The sequence below is a fragment of the Grammomys surdaster genome, unplaced genomic scaffold (genome assembly GCF_004785775.1).
Source record: "Grammomys surdaster isolate TR1022 unplaced genomic scaffold, NIH_TR_1.0 62, whole genome shotgun sequence".
Taxonomy (NCBI): domain Eukaryota; kingdom Metazoa; phylum Chordata; class Mammalia; order Rodentia; family Muridae; genus Grammomys; species Grammomys surdaster.
Genome location: NW_021604564.1, coordinates 20,226,837 through 20,253,344, shown reverse-complemented (window position 1 = coordinate 20,253,344; position 26,508 = coordinate 20,226,837). Strand labels below are relative to the sequence as shown.

Genomic DNA, 26,508 nt, shown 5'->3' with positions numbered 1-26,508 from the left:
AGGGATGGGGAGATGAGTGGGATTGGGGTACATGATGTTAAATTCACAAAGAATCAATAGATGCTTAAGAAGAAAAAAAAATATATGCCGGGCGGTGGTGGCGCACGCCTTTAATCCCAGCACTTGGGAGGCAGAGGCAGGCGGATTTCTGAGTTCGAGAGTTTGAGGCTAGCCTGGTCTACAGAGTGAGTTCCAGGACAGCCAGAGCTACACAGAGAAACCCTGTCTCGAAAAACCAAAAAAAAAAAAGAAAAAGAAAAAGAAAAAAAAAAGAGAAAAAATATAGACATCCATAAAGCCTCACAAACCAAACAAACAAATAGAACATCATGAAATTGTCACAAAACTAAATATGTCGACTACAGCTTTATACTAGTGACCTTGGATTTGAAGGAAGAAAACTCATATGATATCATAGAGCCCAAATCTAAGGATTTGTGACTGTGAGTTTGGTGGAACTAGAGGGGGCACTCATGAACTGGCATCTTAAACACATTTGTTGTTAGCATTTACATCCACCATCTGTAGTTTTAAGCTAGGAAAAGGTACGTGCAAACTATCTGTTCTCAAAACAAATGTTCTTAGTTCTCAGTGAATGCTACAGATCATTCTTTGCTTCTTTAAAATACGTTGTAGGCAATTGTTCATTAGGTACAATTTGGAATACAAGATGTATATAGTCACTTAGAAAATGTCTACTTAAGCAAATGTTATGTGCTCATAGAATATTGTGAAATTGTGAGCTAGAGACTTTATTATTACTTGTATTAATTGACATAAGACCTAGACTTTGGGTGCTGTTTCATCATTTGAATGTACAGATGTCAGAACTGACTGTTTTCTTTTTGTTTCTGGATCACTCATTTATTTTTAATGCAGAGAATTAAGAACTAAACACCAGAGTATTTCTGGACACGTAGCTTAATGAGAAATCAAGGTGTTATCCTCTCAAATAATCTTATCTTCTTTTAAGCCTAGGAAAATACTGAGGCTGGAGTATCCACCAATATTTTGTTTCTTCTTTTGAGGGGAGACTGTCGGCCTGAACTTGGGCAGGGACTCAGAATATTCTCTGTGCATCTGTGTAGGACCCAAAACAGGATGTAGGCTTCCGACTGCTGCACTGCCACAGTGATTACCCTTTGGTCCTCCCTGACCCTCCCTTACACTTTACTATCCTGGGCTGGTTTTATTATCAGTTTGACACACCAAGCATCACATGGAAAGTGAGAGTCTCAATCAAGGGACTGAGGAATTGCCCAGATCAGAGTGACCTACGGCCACGTCTGAAATGGTTCTGGTTGTTGACTAATGTGGGAAGACTCAGTTTGCTGTAGACACCATAGGCAGGTAGTCCTGGGAAGTTTAGGGAAGCTGGCTGAGCATGAGCTAGAGGGAGTAAGCCAGTAAGCATCTTTCTTATGTGATTCCATCCCCTGTTCCTGCTTTAGTTCCTACCCTCAACAAACCTTTTCTTCCCCGAGTAGTTTTTGATTGTGGTATTAATCACAGCAACAGAGGGCAAACTACAGTTATTTTCCCACTTAATAACAAAAAACAACAGCCAAGTTATCTCTTTAACTTTCTCTAAGATAATTCTATTAGAGTCCAAACTTTTCAACAAGGTAAAAACAACACAAATAAAAATAACAATTTTTCTAGAAAATGCCATTGTGGAAGTTATCAGGACAAGCAATGTAATTATATAAAAAAGAACCTTCTAGAACAAATGCAAATCTGTCAATCACTCTTTCCTCCTTTGTACTGATCAAATCATACAGAGTTCAAATATTTATTCACTTGTTTTGCATTGAAGTTTTCTAGAAGTTTCCAGCCATGACTGCTTTGTGATTGTTTTGGTGCCTTGGAAGAGCTATGTGAAGAAATACTGAGTATATTTTGCCTTTAGATGGCCACTGGTTTCATCATTTGAGTACCAGGAAACTGGAATGATTCCCCTATAGAAACAAAATGCTTCTGTGAAGGAATATGCACCATACATTCCTCTTCCCATGAAGTGGAAGAAGAATCCCTAAGTATTTGCCAGGTACTAGATGCAGTAAGACAGGTCTCAATCAATGACCCTGGACTTAATGCCCAAATGATCCAGGCAGGTGAGGTTTGGGTTGACTTTAGGCCAATGCACAGAAAGAAACAGCCCTGGCACAGACCCTAGACAGTGTGATTCAACCGACTAAAAACTGAGCAAAACAATATTCCCAGTACAGAGCTTACAGGTAGTTGTTTTACAGCTCTGAATTAGGTGCTGCTTTATCTCTCACCATCATCTCTTCTCTCTTCTGAAAATACATCAAATCAGAGCATGTCAGTGTTTCTCTGCCCTTACAGATTCTGCACTCACCATCAGGAGACTAACACAGCCTTCTATCAACTGCAACATCTCACTAGACATGATCTCAAGAACTTACCCCAAAAGGCCTTTAGCTTTATGGAATCAGTTTTGAACTCTCCCTACATTTTCTGTACATTCTCATTTTTAAATGTGGTCATGTCTTCAAGTCACAGGGAGATTAAATGCACTGTGATGCAATTGTAGTCGGTGGTCTGCCTAACTTTCTAATTACAAAAGGGCAGAAAACAGCAGGGTTCTCTGTGACAGAGGCCAGAAAAATCCCAGACCCTAAAATCCAGTCACCGAAGAGCTAACTTAGCAGGTGAAGGCACTTGCAGCGAAGCCTGATGAGCTGACTTCAATGACAACGAGAACGGACTGGAAGCTGTCCTCTGACTCTCACATGAATGTTGTGGCACACAACACCCCCCATATATAATTTCGTTGTATAAAAGTGTGGATTCGGCATGCACCATCTATATATTTGCAGTCTTTTTAGCAGTAGACTCAGAAGTCAAGATCCTCAGACCAATTCACTATATTCTTGAAGGTTTTTTTCTTTCTTTTTGCTATCTGGGCTCTATAGTTTGTTTCATGACTTAAGAAAAAAATATACATGCAGGGTTAAAGATGCTTCTTGTGGTTATTGTCATGAAAATCTTAACTATGCTGTAGAAGGGACAGTAAACACAATTTACATGTTTCTGGGGGTTGGGGGGAGACAGCCAAGCTCTATGCTACACAATTTAGATGTGTAAACCATAGGGGACCTGCCTAAGACTCCCAGTGTGGCACCTGCTGTGCTGTTATGTGTACACTGGACAATGTGTATGTTTTATGTATACAGTCTGGACAATGTTTGGGAAATACAGTTGAGAATACAACTATTAACATAGAACCAGTTGACAAAATGACAAGAAAGAAAAATATTATTACTTAATTAAATCAGGATGTGGTTCTAGAAATCCAGTTAAGTATTGCCACAGAGAGTACCTTTTATACAATCAAACATATTACATGTTTTCACAATAAATCCATCTGTGTTTGCTAGCTGGCTGTAACAGAACAATAAACTCACACATATTGGAGAAATTTTGTGTCTTCGAAGCAGCTGCCTAATGAGGTGCACTGGTGTTCTGCAAGGTGGGAACTGCATTTAAAGGTACTGTCACACTCTTTACATTTGTACAGCTTCTCTCCAGTATGGACTCTCTGGTGTCGGTTAAAGCTTGATCTCTGAGTAAAAGCCTTGCCACAATCTTTACAACAGAAGGGCTTGTCCCCAGTATGGACCCTCTGATGTTGAGTAAGGCTTGATCTTTGATTAAACGCTCTACCACAATCTTGACAATGGTAAGGCTTCTCGCCTGTATGAATTCTCTGGTGTTGAATAAGAAGTAAGTTACGGCTGAAAGCTTTGTCACAGTCTTGACACTTGTAGGGCTTCTCTCCGGTATGAATTCTCTGGTGGCGAGTAAAACTTGACCTCTGAGTAAAAGCCTTGCTGCAGTGCTTACAATGATAGGGCTTGTCGCCAGTGTGAACTCTCTGGTGCTGAGTAAGGCTGGACCTCTGCTTAAACGCTTTGCCACAATCTTTACAGTGGTAAGCCTTCTCTCCAGTATGAATTTTCTGATGTTGAGTAAGGAAAAAAACACGATTAAAGGCCTTGCCACATTCATTACATTTATTGGGTTTCTCCCCAGTATGACCTCTCTGGTGTAAGCTGAGGCTTGATCTTTGATTAAAAGCTTTGCCACAATCTTTACAAGAATAGGGCTTCTCTCCAGTATGAATTCTCTGGTGTTGAGTAAGGCTTGATTTTTTATTAAATGTTTTGCCACAGTCTTTACAATGGAAGGGCCTCTCTCCAGTATGAATTCTCTGGTGCTGAGTAAGGAGTGAGTTACGGTTGAAGGCTTTGCCACAGTCTTTGCATTTGTAGGGCTTTTCTCCAGTATGAACTCTCTGGTGTAGGCTAAGGCTCGATCTTTGATGAAACGCTTTGCCACAATCTTTACAATGGTAGGGCCTCTCTCCAGTATGAATTCTCTGGTGCTGAGTAACAGTTGATCTTTGATTGAAAGCTTTGCCACAAAATTTGCAGCAGTAGGGTTTCTTGCCAGCATGAATGCTCTGGTGTTGTGTAAGGAGTGATTTATGGTAGAAGGCTTTGCCACAGTCTTTACATTTGTGCTGTTTGACTCCAGAATGAATTCTATGATGTTGCCTAAGGCTTGAACAATAGGTAAAGGCTTTGCCACATTCCTTACATTTGTAGGGTTTTTCTCCAGCATGACTTCTAGTAAGGCTTGAACTTTGATTGAAAGCTGTGTTGCAATCCATATCCTTGGAGATTTGATCTTGAATATGGATATACTGATGGATAATAAGTTCTGAGTATTGATGAAAGACTGTGTCACATTTGTAGCATTTATACAAATGAGCAGACTGATGATTAGCAGGATTTGACTCTTGGGTTAAGTCACTATTATTTTCACTACCTTGATAAACTGTCTCTCCAATATACATGCCCTCGTGATTACTTAAGGTGGACTCCTCAGTGAAGGCCTTCCTATTTTCTTTACATATATACTGAATTTCCAAAATATCTGTACTTGAATTTTGGTTGGGTGATACTGGATGTGTAAAAAACGTGCCATACTTATGGGAATTCTGTGCTTTGGCACATGAAAGACCTATTTGTTGATTATACACTAATGAATTTTTCATGATGGAGTTCTCAAATTGATTACATTTAGAATCTTTTCCTTCATTTTTAAGTTCCCCATCTACAAAAATATTTGAATGAAAGCTTAATCCAAAGCTACATTTGAAATTGTTGAAGTCATTAGCTGAAGAATGAACTACACCCCTTGATAGATGTCCCAAACTGTCTTTGAAAGAAGGGGTATGTTTCAAAAACTGACTCTGATGTTTACTGACAGAAGCGCACGGCTCTTCACAAGTAACTGGCGTAACCTGAGGGTTTTCATGAGCCATTTCTTGCTCCTGCTCTCTCCTGGAAGTGAAGCTTTTACTGCTGTCAGCTGTCAGAAATGAGTCATGCCCATTATAACAGGATCTCAGGATGTCACCCTCCTCTACATGATCCCTTTCTTCTGGGAAGTACAAACTGTCAAAGCCACACTCTCCTCGAGGTCCATGGATGAGTTCCTGGAATGAATAGTTTATGCTCTGCTCTGGTGAGAAGTCTTGGTTATGATGAGGAAACAGAGCTGAAAGAAATCAAGATGGACACTTATTTCACCCACTAGACTCTGAAGAATACTCTTACAAATCTAACATATAAAATTATGCAGAGATTAGCACACCAGCAAACAGTGTGCACAGTGGGAACCTGTGACCCTCACAGTCCACAAACAGTGACCACAGGAACACTCCAAAAAACAAAAATAACTACTACTTTTTGTTTCTAAAGACTGAATTTTACTTTTATAAAATGAAAAGTTTATAAAGATGTGTTGCACAACAATTTGGATATACTTAACATTATAAAACAGAATAATAAAATCTTTCAGACAATAAATTTGATTTTATGTGGTTTTCATTATGGTTAAAGACTAAATGAAAAAAAGAAATAAAAGTGAAATTTCTCAGAAGCTAACTTGAAATCAAACTGTCTCTCACACATAGAAACAGATTTATCAAGACACAGATAAGAAAATTACTGTCATTTTCAAGAATACTCATAGAGACAAGGTGAAATGACAATTGAACACAATCCAGTCAGAAATCACCCAAGTCATAAACAAACCAAGGGTTCTATTTATCCAGGCAAATAAAAACACATGCAGTTTTACTGGTAATAGACATGTGTGTAACTCAATCTTATTTTATTTAATCTTACACTGTCCTGCAATAAACAGTATTTATAATTGACATTCAATAATAAAACACAGGTTAAAACTAGTAATTTTAATTGATATAAGGAACCTACTCCAAAAACTGAAAATACAGAAAAAAGAAATGTAAAGAAGGAAAAAAAGAACCATTATCTTATAAAATCTGGAACAAACAGGTGGTGATTAAAAAATGTCTCTACATAAAACTAATTCTCAGTTTTGTCTCTATATACCTGTCAATCAGGGTATGGTAAAGAAAAAAAACCCATTATAATGTTTATAATAAGCTGAGACAATTAAAACATAAATATTAAATAAATGTTAAGAGAAAACATCTTATCACATTAATGTATTAGAGTAACTGACAAGAAGGTCATGAGACATGTCCAGACTTTCTGAGGCCCCCAAACATCACAAAAGAACTGTCCTTTTATGCAGCCCTCACAGGTGAAGGGGAAGACTTCAGGGATCACTGTGAATACATAAGACATGACTGCAGGACAACTAGGCTCGGAGGACTTAAAAGGATAGGGAACACAGGGTAGACAATACCCTTCGGTGACAAAGGACAAACAGAACTGCTTCTGTGAAAAGCCAATGCCACCGGACCAGAGCTTCCTACACAGCTCATCTCTGCTCTGGGGCTCTGCTTCCTCCGCTCCTACTCACCTGGGAACGCTGTCAGAGTCTTTTGCCTCTTTACATTCCAGGGCTCTTTCCTTTGTTCCAGACAGGTAACTAGGTATGGCTTAGACATAGCAAGACCTAGTTATTGGAAAACAGAGCATGACACTTACTTGATATTTCCTCATAACCAGTAACATACCTGCCCTAGAATAATGTTCATATGAAAAAAACCCATTATAAACATATAACAATATTCTAAAAGATTACTTTTCCAAATGTTGTTTCCCTTCAGATATAGAATAATATACATTCAAATAATAGATTGTGCTCCACCTTTGTCCACTACCAAATCACAGTCAAAGGAGGAATAACTGGACTTTAAGATATAAATTACAATATTTTATGCCTCTTGGCTGTTGTAACTACCACTAATTTTAATTTGGGATATATATTATCCCAAGAGAGACATAGAGGATAAAGATATTAAAACTACAAATATTTACTACCTATTTCAATACTACCTCCCCTGTTTTCTCTCCTGAAACCACGGGCTCCCAAGACATATTCAGAAAAGCAACATGTTTTAGAGGTTTTACTGATATGAGCAGACACCATGACCAATGCAAGTCTTATAAGGACATTTAATCGCGGCTGGCTTACAGGTTCAGAGGTTCAGTCCATTATTATCAAGGCAGGAGCATGGCAGCATCTAGGAAAGCATGGTACAGGAGGAGCTGAGAGTTCTACATCTTCATCTGAAGGCTGCTAGCAGAATACTGACTTCCAGGCAGCTAGGATGAGGGTCTTATAGCCCACACCCACAGTGACACACCTACTCCAACAGGGCCACACCTTCTAATAGTGCCACTCCCTGAGCCAAGCATAAAACTATCACATTCCACTCCCTGGCCCCCAAAGGCTTGTTCAAACTATGAGTCTATGGGGGGCCATACCTAAAAATATCATAATGCAAAATACATTTAGTTCAACTTCATAAGTCCCCATAGTCTATAACAGTCTCAACAATGTTAAAAGTCCAAAGCTCAAAGTCTTCTCTTCTGAAATTCATCCAATCACTTAACTGTAATCTCCAAAGCAAGACAGGAAACCAGCTGAGCAAACTCCAAACTGCATCTCCATGTCTGATGTGCCCTTTATATTTCCAACTCCTTTATCATCTTTGTTGACTGCAACATACTTCCTTCTCCTGGGCTGGTTCCACTCCCTGTTATCAGCTTTCCTCAGCAGATAAACCATAGCTCTGGCATCTCAAACATCTTGGGGTCTCCAAGGCAACTTAAATGTACAAATTCTTGTTTCAATGTCTGGGATCGACACATGATCTTCTTGGCTCCTCCAAAGGGCTGGTGTCACTTCTCCAGTTCTGCCCTCTGGAGCACTCTAAGTTCAGGTTGATCCATTCCATTGCTGCTGCTGTTCTTGGTGATCCTCTGTTCAAATCCTCTGCATGACCCTGGCTATCAGTCCTGGGCTATCAACTGCAACTGAGGCTGCAGCTTTACCAATGGCCTTCCATGGCCTCTCACAGTGCCAGGCCTCAGCTGCTCTTCATGGCTCTTCATGCATTCAAAACCAGTACCACCTGGGTGACTCTTACACATTACCAAGTCCAGCTGCAGCACGAGGTACAACCTTGGTTATCTCTGGAACACAGCTTCTTTGTGCTCTCAGAAAACACTTAAGATTTCACCTCAGTGATGCTGGTCTCTTCTTAATCACCATTAATTTCTTAGCCCCAGCTAGCTAGCATCAATTGTCTCAGTAGTCCCTTCTATTCTGGACTCTAAAGCCAGAGCCACATGGCCAAAGCTGCTGAGTTCTGCTGCTTGCTGGGGCTGGAACATGGCCTCTTTGTTCTATTACATTATCACTAGCTTTCTGTTTTCCAACTCCTTCACTGCCTAACCTTGGCTATCCTGGAGCTTGCTCTGTAGACTGACTTTGAACCCAGAGATCTGCATGCCTGTCTCCTAAACCCTGGGATTAAAATGTGATCCACTAAGCCTGGATTTAAGTTTTTCTTCACCTAGAATTTGCTCTGTTGTAGGCTGCCCTTGAATTCAGAGATCTGCTTGTCTCGGCTGCCTGAGATTAAAGGATTATACTACCATGCCTGGACCTAAACTTAGTTGGGTGAGATCTTGCCCTAAGGACACTACTCCTTTAACTCAACTTAATATCCTTGAACACAAGATTCAGCTCCATTTCACTTCCTGGTGCCCCTTTAATACTCAAACCATATATTTTATATTTTTCCTTTCTCAGCTTGCTATGCTTGTTTAAAATGTTCTTCATGAGACTAAACCAGAGAACAAAGTCTATGATGGGAATTTCTCAGACGTCCTTGGTCAGTGCAATTAATCTAAATCTCTTCACCTTCTCTTCAGACATGGGCAAAAAGTAGCCACATTCTTCACCAAGACACCACAAAAACAGTCTCTAGGCCACATACTGAAATTCTCCACTGAAACCTCTTGGGCCCGGTCCAGACAGTTCAAATCACTCTCAGTAATAGTTTTCCATATTCCTACTAAGATAGGCCATTAAGCCCCATTTAAAGCATTCCACTGCTTTCCAAATCCAAAGTCCCCAAACCCACATTCTTTCAAACAAAAGCATGGTCAGGCCTATCACAGCAATACTACGGTCCCTGGTACCAACTTCTGTCTTAGTTAGGGTTAATTGCTGTGAACAGACACCATGACCAATGCAAGCCTTATAAAGGACAGTATTTAATTGGGGCTGGTTTACAGGTTCAGCAGTTCAGCTCATTACCATCAAGGCAAGAGCATGGCAGCATACAGGGAGGCATGGTGCAGGCAGAGGTTAGAGTTCTAGATCTTCATCTGAAGGCTGCTAGCAGAATACTGGCTTCTAGGAAGCTAGGATGCCGGTCTTATAGCCCACACCCATAGTAACACACTACTCCAACAGGGCCACCCCTTCTGATAGTGTCACTCCTGGGCCAGCATATACAAACCATCACACAAGAAAAATGAATTTTAGTACTGAGTTAGGAACTCTGTGGAGAAGTTGTTCTTACCCAAGAAGACAAGATTCCTATAGTTTTCCAACATCACATCCGTATACAAATTCTGCTGTTCAGAGTTCAGACACTCCCATTCCTCTCCGGAAAAATCAATGGCCACATCCCTGAAGGTCAACTGTTCCTGAAATAAAAATACATAGCACAATGGTCATGCGGTCACTGACTCTGTTCTTAATGTGAGTCAGGATGAAGTGAGTCAGGAAAGAGTGTTTCTCATGAGCTGAACGATCCTAACTACTCACTGAGACATGTTAGCACAGTAGTATTATTTAATGTATTACCTAGCTCTTTAGTAAAGATGACATAAAATCCACAGAGGTAAATTAGATACTATACTTTTATGAAAAACTAAATGTAAAGGCACCAACATAAGTATTTACATTTTTCAATTGTATATTAATGTAAGATGTCTATTTTTCAGATGAAAAGGACATTCTGAGAAAGGTACTTTTCAAACCATGTGTACTTCCCATAAATGGGAAATATTAAAATACAAATTCTGATTAGAATTATACTTTTATGACTTTTTGAAACACGACTACCTGATTTTTTTCCGAGGTGGGGGGAGCTGTGGGTTCAGACCTAGTGCTTTATAGCTACTAAAGTGAGCTATAACTAAGCTATGGCCCGGCCCTAGAGTCAGATATTCTAAGTCAGTAGTTCAGAACTAGAGAATACATTTCTGACAATACAGCAAGCTCACTAGGAATGCCAATGTTAGTGGTCCAAAAATTTAAAACAATTACTGAACAGCAATAAGGCAGATACTAAGAGAATACATTAATGACTTGAAAAAATTTTAAGGAATTTGCATTTTATTATAATATCAGTACAGAAATGATCCTTTCTGATCATTAAAATATACTAAGTATCACTGACTTTTTCATACATTAATGTAAAAAACCTGCAAATAATCCATGAGACCAGGAATGTTTTTCCCCTTCTATGACATTTTATCAAACATTCATAAATGTTAAAGCTGGAGTTTTATTCAAGCTCAGTCAGTCTAGAAGTCATACAATAAGAATATAAAAAACAAAATAAAGTACAAATGTTAAAATATCATTCAGAGTAGTTGAAAAGATTAATTAACATGCAAAGAGGATAGCAGAAAAATGACAATTATATTTTATGTGCCCACCCTAGTGAATTACTTTGGTTGGTATGACAAAATACCTGACAGAAGTAAATTAAGAAACATATATTTTAGGAAATATTAACTATACACAATGGATTACATTTCCACACTCGTATATATGTATTTGGATTCTACTCACCTTCCCCGTATCCTCTCATGCCCTCCCACTCCAGTCCATCTTCTTTCTGCCTAGTCCCCATCCATCTCCTCCTCCCCCTCCCCCTCTTCTCCTTCTTCTCCTCCACGTTTTCCTTCTTTTGATGATCCAGTAAGTTTTATCAGTTGCTCAATAACTACAATTCTACCCACAGATTAATGCTACTATCTGCTTCTAGTTTGCTCTGATGGACATGTTAATGGGTGCTAGGGTCATCCCCAGAAGATACATCCTAGACCTTCAAGACACTATATTAAAGTTATTTTAAGTATTCATGAAGGAAGGTTGAGGCCTAATCCAGAGGACCCTCAGAGGAACACAGGCTGGTTTGATAACAAAATCTTACTCACAGGGTAAGATATATAATTTATGTACATTAAAAAATCCAAGTTACTTCCAGAAACGTTCCCCCTCCAAAACTGTAAAAGTGCAGAGGGCGATCCTATGTTCCATTTACCATCCTTTCCTTTTCACTCAGGGAGGAACCCTTCCTCTCTGGCTGCTTTCAGGTGACCGTCAGCTCTTCCTTCACCCATGAGCCCAAGGACCATGAAATGAAAGGGGAGAAAAGAGCCGAGTGTTGGGATAAAGTAGATGGTAGAGTCCAAGAATCTACAAGTTAGAAATGAGGGCCAATAAGCTCGTACTGAGTGCATATTTAAGCGTTGGGAATTCTAGCTAGCATTTCCTAGAGCCCCTATGCCCCATGCAAACCACACACAAGCGTTCAAGGGGGGAGGGGGGAAGGGGTATTCTTTTTTAGAAGAAAAGCACTAAGAGAACTGTGGTGAAGGTGATGGAGGAAAGCGCTCCTTGGGGAAGAAAATAGGCAGCTCCTACTAAGGATGAAGCCAGCATTTTCTATTGGACCCTTAAGTGGTCCTAATTTGTCCTATATTGTCAGCCACTTAAGTCTCCTGCATCATTTACCTCATTATCAACCTCTATTCAGGGTAACACCACCACCACCAATTCTAACTCAGTAATGCATACTCGTGCATTTGTCTAAGATCTTTATTCCAGGCCTGGGATCATGGAGCAGAACACAAAGGGCTCATAAGAAAACAATCAAACCCTCACAGGAAGAAACAAAGGTCACTAAGACCAGCTTATACCCTTGTAGCAGGCAGGTGCACGTTATATTAAAATGCAAACAAGAAGTACCTTAAAGACACTTCCATGGTAAAATGAGTAACAGTAATGAATGGTCCCCAGGTAGTTGCTTTTTTAAATTTAGCCCATGATAAGAAATGTATTTTAATACAACATTCCAGTATGTATCTATACATCCTTGAAAATCTGAAATAAAAAGTAAACAAAATTATCTTCATGAAGTATGATACTACACTGTAATACTTTACATCATATTCTGTAAGTAAATTCATCAGAATTATTTCTGCCTGCAATTTAAAACATACTGATGACCAGCAAGATGGCTCAGCAGGTAAAAGTGCTTGTCAACTTGAGTTTAATACCAAGGACAAACACGGTAGAAAGAGAGAGGACTGACTCCCACGAGATCCCTCTGACCATCATATATGTATTGTGGTACATACATGTTCCATATACATATACACAAATAAATATACATGATACAAATTTTTAATAGAAATCATCGAGTTAGCAAACCGATGTAATGGCTAGGCACTGCCTCTTCCACCTCTACCTGCTACAATACTTAAGAATTGTGGAGAGCCGCATAGTGCCACGCCCTTAAGATGGTCTCTGCCTTCCACCACCTGTTGGTGGAAGTGCTCTCAGGAGTAAACAAGTCCTTATTTGGCTGTGGCTGGTGGTCTGGCTTGCTTCCGTGTATGTGGACCTATCTGCTGTTGCCACATGGCAGACGGGGGTGGGGGGGTGGGGGGGTGGGCTAGTCCTAGAGTACTTAAGCCTGGGAGACACTTCCCCCAGGGTCAGAGAGAGAAGCTTATTCAAGGTCCTGAATAAACTGCTTGGAGAAGAGCTTGTGTGTTGCGTCATCCTTGCTGGACGAGGGTGGGTGTGACAAAGAATAAACTCACTAACCAGCCTATCTTCTCTCAGGCATTTTGAAAGAAGACAATGTAACAGTTTCCTCTGAGGCAGGTAACCATTTGAAAAGCTCATAGGTGAATTCTGAACAGATCCCTCAGTCCTACAGCACAGTTTGATCCTGCTGGCCCAGGAATGGGTTTTAACACATACCTCTGTTTAATCTGTCTTTAATCTGCATCCTGAAGTTAATAATCTTGTAAATTATGTTCTTATGTGTCATTTTTTTCTGTTGATGGTTGCTAGAGACTATCTCTTCCCCACATTTTTAGTGGTTTCGTGTAATATTTATTCATGAAAAGTGACCATTACAACTGAGGCAAGATTCCCAATGATTTAAGTTTAACTCGATATTTGTGACAAAGTCTACAATCTTTTTAAAAATTAGTAATTATTAATATTATGCAGCAAACTTGGGTGTTGGAATATCTTTATTTCTAAGCTTAAAATAAATGCACATACTTTACAAAGTTGTAAAGAGAGGGTAAAATGTGTACATAGTGTCAGGTCTAAAACCTCCCCTCCAAATGGCAGTGATGGTGACATTGTCCTAAACAAGACTTTAATCAGACAAAAAGGATTGTTACTGGGTAAACAGGCCTAAAGGTTTCTGTTCACTGGAAAAGCAGAAAGTTTAAGGCAGTTTTTGTTCACCAGAAGCCTACCACAATGTAGGAAGCCGCGGCGTGCGCTGGCAAAATCCGCCATTGCAACATGGCGCTGGCATCCGGTGCTCTTCCTAGTAAACAAGTAAACTGCGCATGTGCTATGGTAAAAGCGCGCCAAAGTCAAAGCCCATCTCACGGCGTTTTGGCGCGCAACCAGTAAGCAGCCAATCAAAGGTGAGCACACCACTCTAAGGATATATAAACAGTGCTTTTTCCAGGCCTGGGGCCTTCCACCATTTTGTTTTTGGAATAAACGTTTTGCTGCGGAAGGATCCTGGTGTGTGTCCGCGTGCGTTCTTGCTGGTGAGACGATTACACGCGCGTCACGCCACAAAGTGGCACTGGTTTGTCAGGAAACCTTGCTGAGTGTCCCATCATGGGAAGGAAAGGTGCCCCTTCCACCAATCCTGGGCAACTCAGTTCCCAGTCTCTCGGTCTGCTTGGGGACACCCCAACTTGCAAATGTCACCATGGCACTTACTAAGTCTCTCCCATCCCTTCACTCTCCCCTGGCTGCCTCTCTTGCTGTCTCTCAGCTCTCTCCTTGACACTTGCTCTCTAACTATGGCTAACCACTTAGCTCTCCTCCTTTCCCCCTCCCCTCTATAAGCTGCCTACCCCATTCATTGGGAGGCTGGATCCTGCCTTTTCTATTTCCCTCAGCATCTGGAACCTAGTCTACATCAGTCCAATATGCATATAAGGCAGCTTCTCTACACCCTCCTGGGCTTCTAACACACTGAAAGACTCCCCCTCTGACAGAGCTCTATTTTCTACCCTATTCCCTACACCTCTCCCACCTCTCTCCACTCTGCTTCTGAAAGATGTCTTCTTTTCCAACTTGCTAGATCTCTCAGCTCCTGTCTCTCAAAATGGGTTCTTCCTGTTAAGAATTACCTGCCTCCTCTAATCTCTTTTCTCCTCAGACTCAGAGATTCCATCAAAGCCTCACTGTCTTACTACACACATCGTGGCCTCAGTACAGAAGAGATAATCAGTCTCAATAGTCAGAAAATGGCCAAATTCTCACAGACTATGACAACTCCTGCCATCACACAAGCAAACGATCTGAAAACCACCTTCTCCCTAAACCCCCTTTGCTCTATTCTGTCTCTAGTCTCTACCGCTGACCACTGGATTCCATCTTTAAAAGACTCAAATGTCTTTGGAGGTATGGATAATATGTTTTATGCTATTCAACTAAAAAGCTGGCTCTGTAGTTAATGGTCTGCTCTCTCCAGACCCAAGGAAGATTGTTTAAATGTTTTCTCCAAACTCTCTGTGTCCTGGATTAGAACAGTTATGTGACTGTGTCCAGGATGGGAGGGGGAGGGCGAGGGAGAGAAGGAAGGTAAAACAGAAGGGCCTACAAAAAGACAGCGTGTGCCTTAAGCTGTACAGCTAAAAGGTGAACTACTCCAGCAGGGGCTGCTGCTGCTTATTGAATACACTATTTCTTGGTCTTACTTAACTCTCTAAATACTCTCCTCTCTTATAGCTCAAAACCTTTTGCTAAAGTACAAACTTTACCTCAATATCTATAAGACCACTGTACAAACTTTATCTCAGGACTTTTAAGATCATTGGGTGTGGCTTAAAAAAAAAACCTGTGAAATCTGTAACAAAAAGCTTAAAACTTGTAACAGAAAAGGTTGATAGAAAAAATCTATACATGGGCAATTTTAATTTGCTACAGTATACTTATATGCAACTTGGATTTAACTCTAGTTTAGGAAAATAGATGTTTTTAAAAAGAAAAAAGTGTGTGCCTGATGGCTCACTTTAGAGTAAATAACAACCATGTTGCTGGCAGCCATCTTTACTAAGGTTAAAGAGAGAGCATAGCATGTGACTTTGTAACTGTCTTGGTTAAAGTGACCACAGCTAAAAACTGACTATGGTGGTCCCGTAAGACTTCCTAGTCCTAAGGAGCCCTCTGCTTTGTCTAGCCACTTATCTTAACCAGTCTTTGTTAACTGTGTTCAACATCAAGCTAAAAAAAAAAAAAAAAAAAAAAAAACAAATCAAAACAAAAGAAAAAAAACAACCTTTTTTAGACACGGAACATGTTTGATGAATAAGGTTTATGAATTCCTAAGAGCTATTCAGGCTAACAAAAACTAACTTGAAGATGTCCAGCCTCTCTGTCTTTGGTAACTCTGTAAAGCTTGAGCTATTTGGATAAACTGACTCAGAAGAAACTATGATATCTACAAGGTATAGTATAGACGGGTCAGAAAAGCAAGGTCTCAGTTTCTCTGTGAACTGAATTTATGGTTTAAAGTCTTATCTCAAAACTAGAGGATCTTAAATCTCCAATTCCAATTTTTAAGGCTTAAGCTTAACAGAGATAAAACTGAAAAATTCTAATCTTATAAAAGCCAAGACCTTGTAAACTGTTAAAGATAATTAAGACATCCAAGTTATGGGTCAGTTACCTTATAAATGATCAGTCTTTAAAGCACTTGGAACGACAATTGTAGTCATGCTAAGTGTAAATGTGATTTATTTAAAGTGACAACCTTTAGCCTTCTGAACATGTCATCAAGGTTAAGCCTAAAACAAGTAGTTGAAAATAAGTACAGTTTGTTTAAAATATGGTCCAGATCATAGATTCAATGATAGCCCTCAACCCCCTCAGAGAGATCTTCTGAAATATGGCATATAAGATATTTAATGAGGGCTGGAGAGATGGCTCAGCGGTTAAGAGCACTGACTGTTCTTCCAGAGGACCTGAGTTCAATTCCCAGCAACCACATGGTGGCTCATAACCATCTGTAATGGAATCTGATGCTCTCTTCTGATATGTCTGAAGACAGCTACAGTGTACTCATACATAAAATAATCTTTTTTTAAAAAAAAAAAAAGATATTTAATGGAAACAGCAGAAATCCTAGCTCCTGGACATAGCCCTAACTCTCCACCAAAGAAGAAAAGGGCAGTGGACTTCAGTACTACATTGGTAATTGGACAAAGAACCATTCACCTCCCCAACCACCAGGACCCTGCCCAAACTGTGGACAAGTGGAACACTAGACAATCTACTGCCTGTCTCCTGGCCTCATCAAGGTAGCTCAGTCCCCAAATTCCTCCTCTTTAGGACTATTTCTTGAATTTTCTGTGCTTTCAGACCAAAGACTGATACTGCCCTGGGTCTGCTGGCTGCAACAAAGCTACCAAGATTACCATGGAGGAGCCCAGGTGGCCTGTCCAGGTAGCAGGTTAGTCTTTGTCACTCTAAACTGATACAGAGGCCATTTGGTCTATACTTTCTACCCAGATTTTCCTTCTCAAATCTCCCTGATAGTGTTGGTGGTGGCCCTAGCTTACAGTTTAGCTGACCTCAGCCCTTCCCCCTAGGCTAGATCAGCTGCCAGATCAGATACTTAGAAAGTCAGTTTCACTTTACAAAACTCTGGCCTTACAATAACTTTGGGTACAAAAGTTGAACTTACTGTTCATGATACAAATTTAAAATTTTTTAAAGGTTTAAATTATCTGAGTCTCTTAAGTAAAAAAGACTTGAGGTTGAGGCCCATTTACCTGCCAGCATTATGTGGTTTCATATGTAAAAACCAGGCCCTTTGCCTGCTGAGAAAGGCCAACTCACAGCTAGGTTTACCTGGCAGACAGGCTTCACGCTGAGAAAGGTAAACTCACAAGACAACCACCTCAGTGCCACACTGACAACCTAAGTTTGGTCCCTTGGAGTCACATGATGGAAGAACAGACTCCTCTCACCTCACAGGATTCCAAGCACCTATCCAGCTCAGAAGAGAAATAAACAAATGAAAAAGGCGTAAAAGTAACAGAGCAGCGAAGCAAGAAAAACTAGTGATTTTAAACAAAGGGACAAACATGCCCATGAGTCACCTTCCATCCCCAGAAGTAAGGCAGAGCAAGGCCAGAAAGCACAGCCCCCTTTATTTCCACAACTGGTTTACAGAACACTCCTCCCATGATTAATTGGCAGCCTAGGTTCATTCTTACACACCTGCACCAAGGATTTAATTAAGATCAGAAGCCCTCCTGCATGCTAAGTACAACTGACTGAATAGTTATCAAGAAGCTGAAATAAGGCTCAAGTGCCTTTCAGATCAGACACCAAGAGGTTCTTCCTAGGTTCAAGACAGACTTCCTAGACTGTCCCAGGCTGCTAAGACAATCGAGCCCAGACACTGACTGACGTTGTTTGTTCCTAGACACTGAGACATGGCAGCTGGTGTTGGCATCTCTGAAACCCAGGCAAGGAAAGGGCCCCGTAAAGAGCGAGATGAAGAGAGACCCATCACTATGGAAAATCTCCAAAGGCTCAACCCCAAAGCACTCTGATTGGGGTTCCTATGTCTAGGGAAGACAAAAAGAGAGGCATTACGGATTGTGTGTGGGTTTTTTTTTTAATAAAAAATCAAGTGATTTTATGTTAAATATCCATAGGGTAAATCCTTTTTAAAATGCCACCCAGTGTGTGGAGGGTAAAAAAGTCAAAAACAGCTAAGCAAAATTTATGTCAGTTTGAAATGCAGTGTGAGAAACGGCTGTTAATAATGGATGTTTGGGAATGCAGTCAGGAGACGGAAATTTAGGAATCTTCCTCCAGCCATAGGAGTATCGAGGATAGGGGAAGACCAGTCATCTGGATAAGAGATTCTGCTGCACGTACATCTGGACCACTCGGGAGGAGGGATCGGGCACTTTCACTGCTCCTTGCCCTGCAGGAAATCCAAGCAGGATCTGGGATACACCGGATCTTGCAGGTTATCACTGCACAATCCAGGCTGCTGGGCTGAAGCCTGAGGACTTTAGGGCAGGACAAGAGTCTGACCCTGGGCCTTCGCTGCACCGGGCAATGGCTCGGGGGAGCGCCGGGGCACGGGGATCTCCAGCATAGGCTGCGTGGTGACCCCACCAAGGGGGACCTCAAGCTGGCCGATTCCCAGGACCGGCCGCAGGTAAGCGGGGCCGCCATCGCCCCCCGCCCCGCAGTCGCCGGCTCCCCTCGGCTCCACACAGAACCCCCTCCAGCCTCGCCGCGCCACGCACACACTCACCAGCAGGCTTCTGCGGTGCCCTGCGTCTTCCCACATCGACCGCTGGCCGCAGCCGGTTCCCACAGGCTCCAGACAGCCTCCCTCCAGTCTCAGAGCACCATGCACACTCACCATTGTGGCTTGACTACCGCGGCGTCCGCGTCCCCTAGGTGGATGGCCCGGCACCCGCCAGACGCAGGGCAAGCGGATGCCGCAGGGCTGAGCGACAGTCTACACCGGAAGAGACCCAGCCTGGGGAGGATTCCAAGATCCTGGACTTCAGAAACACAACGTGAAGGCCCTCCCCCTCCACCCTGTCTAAACGTATGATTGGAAGTTCTCACCATCGTGTTGCTGATTGGATGACTTTCAAGTCCTGCCCCATCAGGCCCAGCACTACCCTATGGGCTGAAATGACAAGTTCTTGGTACAGTTGTAGTAAAGCTGACCCTAAAGGAAATATTTACATTTAATATTTTATATAAGGTCAGACCAATTTATGAATCATATATATGTATATTATTCACAATAGAGAAGAATTTGGGGACCATTTTTTGCCCCTGAGCTCTGTTCTTGAATTCTAAATTTTAAAAAGGAAAACAATCCCCAGAATCAGCAATATTTAATATAGAAAGGGGGAGTAACACTCAAGTGTTACTTAATTTAAAATTTTCTACTATTTATATTAAAATTAAAACAGGAGGTAGTAACTGTAATTAAATCCAGTATATCCAAACATATAGTGGAATTGTTGTTAGACACATATACATATTTACATAGATATATACATATATATACATATGTATGCATACATACATACATACATGGTTACTATACTAAATCATCAAAATTCATAGTCTTCAGCAGGTTTCAGTTCAAGTCTGTCACAATCCTCCTCTGAGAGCTATAACTTTCCTGATCCCAGGAAGGTGAGGGGCCCTGAGAATCTCTCCCATTTATGTAAGAAGTGAAGAAATACAGTTCCCTGCCAATATTTCTCTTAGGTCCCAGTGAGTGGGAGTAACTGTGTCCTGAAAGAGAGGGGGGGGGGGGTTCCAACCAGGTGTTCAAATGTGGGCACATGAGGAGGGAAGCCTGTCTCCTGACCCCTCCACGGCCTTGCTCTCTGTGGTTTAAATAGATTATAGGAAAAATTACTACTCCCTTTTTTAGTATGGCCCTGGACCTAATTGTCAGGCTGTAGGTGCTGGTTTTCTTTTGTGACATGGAATGTAAATTTAAATACCTAACCATATGCACACATGTCTACAAATTTTTCTGTGTAACTCAACACCATGTAGCAATAGATCCAACTTTAATTAGTGGGGAAGGAAACTAATGCATATATAGCACTGCCATTTGCCAGGTAACTTACAATTAAAATACCATTAAGTCATGGCATCATGCCTGTAAGTGTGCATTACTTTTCTATCTCTGGAAAACAAACCACTCCAAAACTTACTAGTTGGCGATGAGGCAGCTCCTCAACTGAGGTTCAACTGGACTACTTCTGGTGTGTCTGGTCAGCTGCTGATTGTCAAGACAGCACAGCCCCAGGAGAGTGAGCCGGCTCATCTTTACTCCCGCTGCTCTCGTGATGGCTCGTCGTCCCAGCTTCCCACTGTAAATTTGCTCTCACAAAGAAGAGGAGGACTGGAAAGAAAAACGAAAAGACCCTGTCAGCCTAGGTATCAGACTAATAATTTCATAGACACAACATTATGTGAGCCCTGTCAAAAAGAGATGACTCAGTTGCAACATACAGAACAGATACACCTTTTGATGGGAGCTATTGAAAAATCATGTTGCCTAAGTCTCAGATACAGGAAGAATGAAGACATGCTGACATTTTTGCATTCAGTATCATTATGCACCTTCTTATTAATAAGGTTCCTGGGATTGTTCCCAGTTAAGGAATTTACCCAAATGAGGCTAAAATTTCACAAGACTTCCTGACTTACAAAGCCCAAATGCTTACTCTAGAACATGTGATCACCCAATCTGTTTGGTCCTTTTAGGACTTGAATAGGAACACTTAAATTAAAGGAGCAGGATTTGTGTCCATTAAATTGAGAAGATCCTCTTGACAGAATACTTCTATACCTTCTGCAAAGGACCGAAAATAATTTGGAGGAAACGTCTGAGGGGAAACGTTTCTTTCAAAGAAAATGAGGAAAGGTTTGGGAAATCAAGAAGCAACCATACATTTCCCGCTTCTCATTATTTGAAGACATGTATAATGTGCTCCATGAACATGAAAATTCTTCTCACTTTTTTTTTGGTATTTGTAGAGTATTTTTGTTTCTGATGCAAGCAGGATGAAAAAGAGTGACTTAAAGACATACAAAGTGTCTGCTGAAATAGATTTAAATTACTTATCGGATCTTGGCTTCATGTTAGTCATATGCATCCAGAAGTTGATCTTTCTCTTTTAAATTGTACAGCTGAGTGGAATGTATGTTTTAACATATTTCATAAGGATTTCCTGAATCTCACTGGAGGTCAATTTAAACAAGTAACCTTTGCCCAACAACACATCCATCTCCCGAGGACAAGTCTCACACCTCCACGGTACACACAGCTGCACTGGGCATCTCACAGCATGGTGACTTCTCTGTGCTTTAAGGGGCCTACACTTTGGGTAAGTTGTGACTTGATGTATCTGGATCAAAATTTCATGTATTTCACATTGTACTAGATTTTAGCAAGATTCTTCCAAAAGGCTGAGAAGATAGCTTTGTCTACCTCCAACACATGCTATTTTCTGTCTACCTTAACCAGGTCTTGGTACAATATGTGTACCTTTTAATTTAAATAACTACTATCAGGCCAAGTGGGGTGTGTGTGTGTGTGTGCATTAATTTCTCTGTTTTCATTATATATTTTTTACAAATATTAGGTATTCTTTTATAGTCTGTACTTTAAGAAGAATGCACGCATACTCGTGTGCAGACACATAGAGACACTTTACAATCTTAAGTATTTCTACAGTGAGGCCAACATAATTTTCATCATGCTTTTTTAATTTTTTTTGCTTTTCTTTGAAAAGTATGTTTTATATTAAGAATAGCATGTTTCATTCAGTCCTGATGGAACATCTTTAAAGGACTTAAATTTTAAAATACACACAAAATTTCATGTTGTCATACAATATTCTTTTCAATAGATTTTGCCTTCATCCTTACCAAAAATCAAAACCAAGATAAAATTGACTTTTGGGCATTCTTTGCAGTGATTGGCAGCAGCCCTCGCTAGTCCTACCTTTTTCTTTTTCAACATGAAAATTAATGAGAATTTTTGCTTACTGCAGAATATATCCTCAGTTGTTCTTGGTCAACAAAATTGTGCCCCCAATTTTGCAAGAGCAGCATCTCTACAATACCATTACATCTTTTTTTTTTTTTTTGCGGGGGGGTGGGGGTTCAAGACAGGGTTTCTCTGTGTAGCCCTGGCTGTCCTGGAACTCACTCTGTAGACCAGGCTGGCCTCGAACTCTCGAACTCAGAGATACGCCTGCCTCTGCCTCCCAAGTGCTGGGATTAAAGGCGTGCACCACCACCGCCCAGCTGTGCATTATCTTTTTTATCTACATGATTTCAATTGTCAGGGTTGGCAACAATGCCTTTACCTGCTGAGTCGTCACAATAGCCCATAGAATAAACTTTACCGTGTATTTTGTTTAGGATTTTTGCATGTAAGTTCGTTAGAAATATCAGCCTTTAACTTTTTTTTTTTTTTGTCTTTATTTGGCTTTGATATGAGGCTATTGCTGGTTTTTTACAAAATTAGTATTGGGGTTTTTTTTGTAAATTTATTTATATGTATGGGTGGTTTGTCTGCATGTATGTCTGTTCACCACATGCATGCCTGGTGTTCAGGCCAAAATAAGGCATTGTTAAGTCTCAGAAACCAGGGGAAAACAGTTGAGGTGCCTTTTAACATATCAAAGCAAACACTGGCCAGCCTCCCAGAATCCCTCAGCACTTGTGGCTCCTCCCAGAACTCCAAACCAGTCCCCTGCCCTAAACCTCTCCCTCCCAGGGGCTGGGCTTCTGCTTCCCTTCTTCCTGCCTGATCCCCGTATTAACAGCCATTTTGACTATGCCAGTCTCTTGCCCTGTGCCCTTAGGGCCGCTCCACTCTTGCTCTCTCTCCCCCTCTCCTCTCACGGTCCAGTTTAAATACTTGAGGAATAGTCATGTCTTCCTTCTTTTATATCATTATTTCTTTTAAGCATCAGATTTTGGAAACTGGGATGGGAATGGTTAGCACCATATGGTTACTGGGAATGGAATCTCAATCCTCTGTCAGAGCAGGCAGTGCTTTTAACAACTGCGCAATCTCTCCAATCCTTTATATTAGTGTTTCCTGCTTGCTATTTTTGGAGTTTAAGGATGCTTGGAATTAATTATTTAAGTATTTTGTAGAAATCACTAGTAAAAACCTCAGATTCTGGGTTTTTCCTTGGTAGGAGATTATTACTATTGTTGTTGTTGTTATTAAATCATACTTGTTACTGACATTACTTTTTACATATGAGTCATGTGGCAGGGCAAAGTTTCTTCCATCTTGTCTCAGCTGGAGCCATCTTTGGCTTAACTGGAAAAGACCTTCTCACGTCCATTTTCTATCCTGCTATGAAAAGTCCCATGGGAAAGTATGCAATCCTCTTCTAGAAATTCAGGGTCGAAATGCTTTAGCTCACTGCATATTGCTTTTGGCTTCTATTAAATTGCTTGCATGCTTTGTCTCACTCTGCAACTGCCAGCCAGGATGTAATAGTCTTTCTGTGATTTTTATCTTTAAAAACTCCCTGTAAAACATATCCAAGGCTGCTCTATGAGAAGTGTTTCTCTCTAGGAAGTTGCTGCAGATTAATACAGACTCTCTTAGGTCATGATGAGTCTTTCTTTGGGTCTGTACGCCACAATATTGGGACACCCCAACAAAATCCTTTTGAGATTCCCTACCAGCTTGACCAACCCCAAGGTCTCCACACAGACCATGGACTTTGGCAGGGGAACTTCTTTCTAGGGGGTGTACAACCTGTGATTTTCCAGGACTTCAAGAAAGAAGATGTCAACACTTGCAGCCATCCAGGCCCCTCTGTCACCGCTATCTAAATTTCCCTCAGTGAGAGTTGCCTCATCTGTCACCTCCAGTTGTGGGCTATGTATGGTATTGTCCTGTGACATACCTGTTCAAGTATTTGGACCCTGTAACCACAGGATGGTCCACCTCTCTAAGATCTGTGGTGGCTACCACTATCCTAGAGAAAGAAGCAGACAAGTTAACTCTAGATCAGGGCCTTATCCTCACAGTACCCCACACAGTTGGGGCTCTCCTCTGAGGAAAACCAGACCTCACTGGCCATCTAATCCCCATAAGACCAAGTGCCAGGTCCTACCCCTGGACCACTCTCAAGTCTGGTTTTAGAAACTTAGCACCATCAATACTGCTACCATCTTAACAAATAATGACCCACAGGTGCTCATGCATGACTGTCTCAAGGAAACCATGGTGGTCCAGGAGACCCAGCGCTCTACACAGATGGGAGCAGCTTCATTAAAGATGGAACCAGGAATGCAGGGGGCTGCAGTAGTTACTTAACTGAAAGGGTTCAGATCCAAGCCTTAGGGCTAGGAACCTCAGCTAAGACAGCAAAACTGATTGCTCTGACCCAGCCTCTGGGATGGAGAAAAAGAAACATTTTATATACATACATACATACACACACAGACACACACACACACACACACACACACACACACGAAAGTCACTATGCCTTTGCTCCTGTGCGCATGTCCAGGGACAGTATGATCTATAGAGGAAAAGGGCTTCTTACCACTGAGGGAAGGACAATATGAACAAAGAGGAAATCTTGGCTCTTCTAGAGGCTCTTTGGCTTCCCCTACAAGTTTCTAACCTCCACTGCCAAGGACACCAAGAAGATGACTCTTCTGAGGGAAGAAGTAACCAGGCCACTGACCTGGCTGCCTGACAAGCTACACAACAGTGGAGACTTATTGATATTCTGGTGACAAACCCTGACCCATTGTTGCTTGAGACTCCATGGTACAATAAAGAGGAAATAAAGCAAGAAGAAGAAAAGAAAGACAGCACAAACCCACAGGTTGGTGGAGGACACCAGAGAGAAGATCATCCTCAGAAGATCAGAAACGACTGGCAGGACTCTGGTAACACTGACCCTCAGCAGGCCACTTGTCTGGGCTCCACAAAACTTTCTGAGTTGCTCAGACCAAGGGATGTTGTACCTAAATTGGACAGCCTGGTACGGAATGTTTCAGCCAGATGCCAGGTTTCTGCTCAAGTAAATTCAAAACAGAGAGCCTTTACCCAGGAAGGAATTCGAATGACCAAAGGCCAACACCCCAGCAAACTCTGGGGAAACTGACTTCACTGAGATCTAGCCTACCAGAGGAGGATACAAGTATTCAGTTGGAGACTCTGGCTCACCCTCCTGCATCGTCCCATCCAATAAACTCTGTTCCTCCCCCTTTCCCCAGCCCCACCCACTCAGAAAGCCTCTGAACCAAGAAAAAGAGACAAAATCCCAGTCCACATTTCTGACAACTGTTGCAACCTTCTCCCCTGATGTCACCAGCCACCTAAATCCCATCTAAGTGACCATACTTGGGCTCAAGCCCAATTTGTGGCTAACACATCCTTTTCCTTCATGTACAATCCATAAAAACTTCCCTGCCATAGCCTGCACACGACTTCTCTGGCCTCAGTGTCTGATGAACTTACCTGGTGAATTCACCTGGCAGTTATTCCCAAATAAACCTGCCTTTATACTTTTAATTTGGCTTGAATTGGCTTATTACATTGGCAGTGAAACTTACTATCTTGGTGCTGAAACCTAGGAAGTGAAGAATCCTCAGCCCAGTGATAACAGCACCTTTCCTTCTAACTTTCTCTCAATCTGGGGAGGTCCACTTTTGACTGGAGGCAAGCTGCCCTTGCAGCCGCAGCCTGAGAAGTACTGGGTACTTCTTCCAGGTCCAGGACCTATCAGGCTTCCTGCTGAGAGCTGCGGCTGTGCCAAGGCAAGCCTGTTCTGGAACAGAGATGGTCTCTGTTTGGGGGAGCCTCATGGAATTGAGAGACATCTTGCCTCTCCCGAGGCTATTCCCCAACCCACACACACTCTGAAGGACCCCAGGCTATCATGTGGGATGCTGCATTCTAGTCTCTGGTCCTCAACACAGGCTGGGGAAATGAGCATCACGGGGTCTAAATCTGACCCTCAGACACTGTGGAGTACCTGATTCAAAATTTATCTAAATTGATATTGTGTCATACCTTGCACTCAAATACCTGATTTTCCTTTGTCCTGTGACCTGGCCTCAGTACATTCTAGGTAACCAATCTAAATGGCCACCAGAGGGCACTCTAGACTTTAACATTCTTTGATGATCTTGAAAATTTTTGCCACCAAGCAGACAAGTGGCCTGAACAACGTTATGCCCAGGTTTTTTTTGAAACGGTGCTCCCATCCTGTCTTAGTTTTGGTTTTACTGCTGTGAACAGACACCATGACC

General features: G+C 41.5%; 1 protein-coding gene across 1 annotated transcript; it reads right to left on the bottom strand.

Moving 5' to 3' along the window:
- Nucleotides 1-1,569: 1,569 nt before the first annotated feature.
- Nucleotides 1,570-12,438, bottom strand: LOC114617725 (zinc finger protein 345-like; the record flags this gene model as incomplete). Its single annotated transcript, XM_028763350.1, has 4 exons — nt 1,570-5,592; nt 6,889-6,984; nt 9,911-10,037; nt 12,376-12,438. Coding segments are annotated over 4 exons (2,451 nt in total), but the record flags the coding sequence as incomplete, so codon positions are not given.
- Between the last annotated feature and the right edge of the window lie 14,070 nt (nt 12,439-26,508).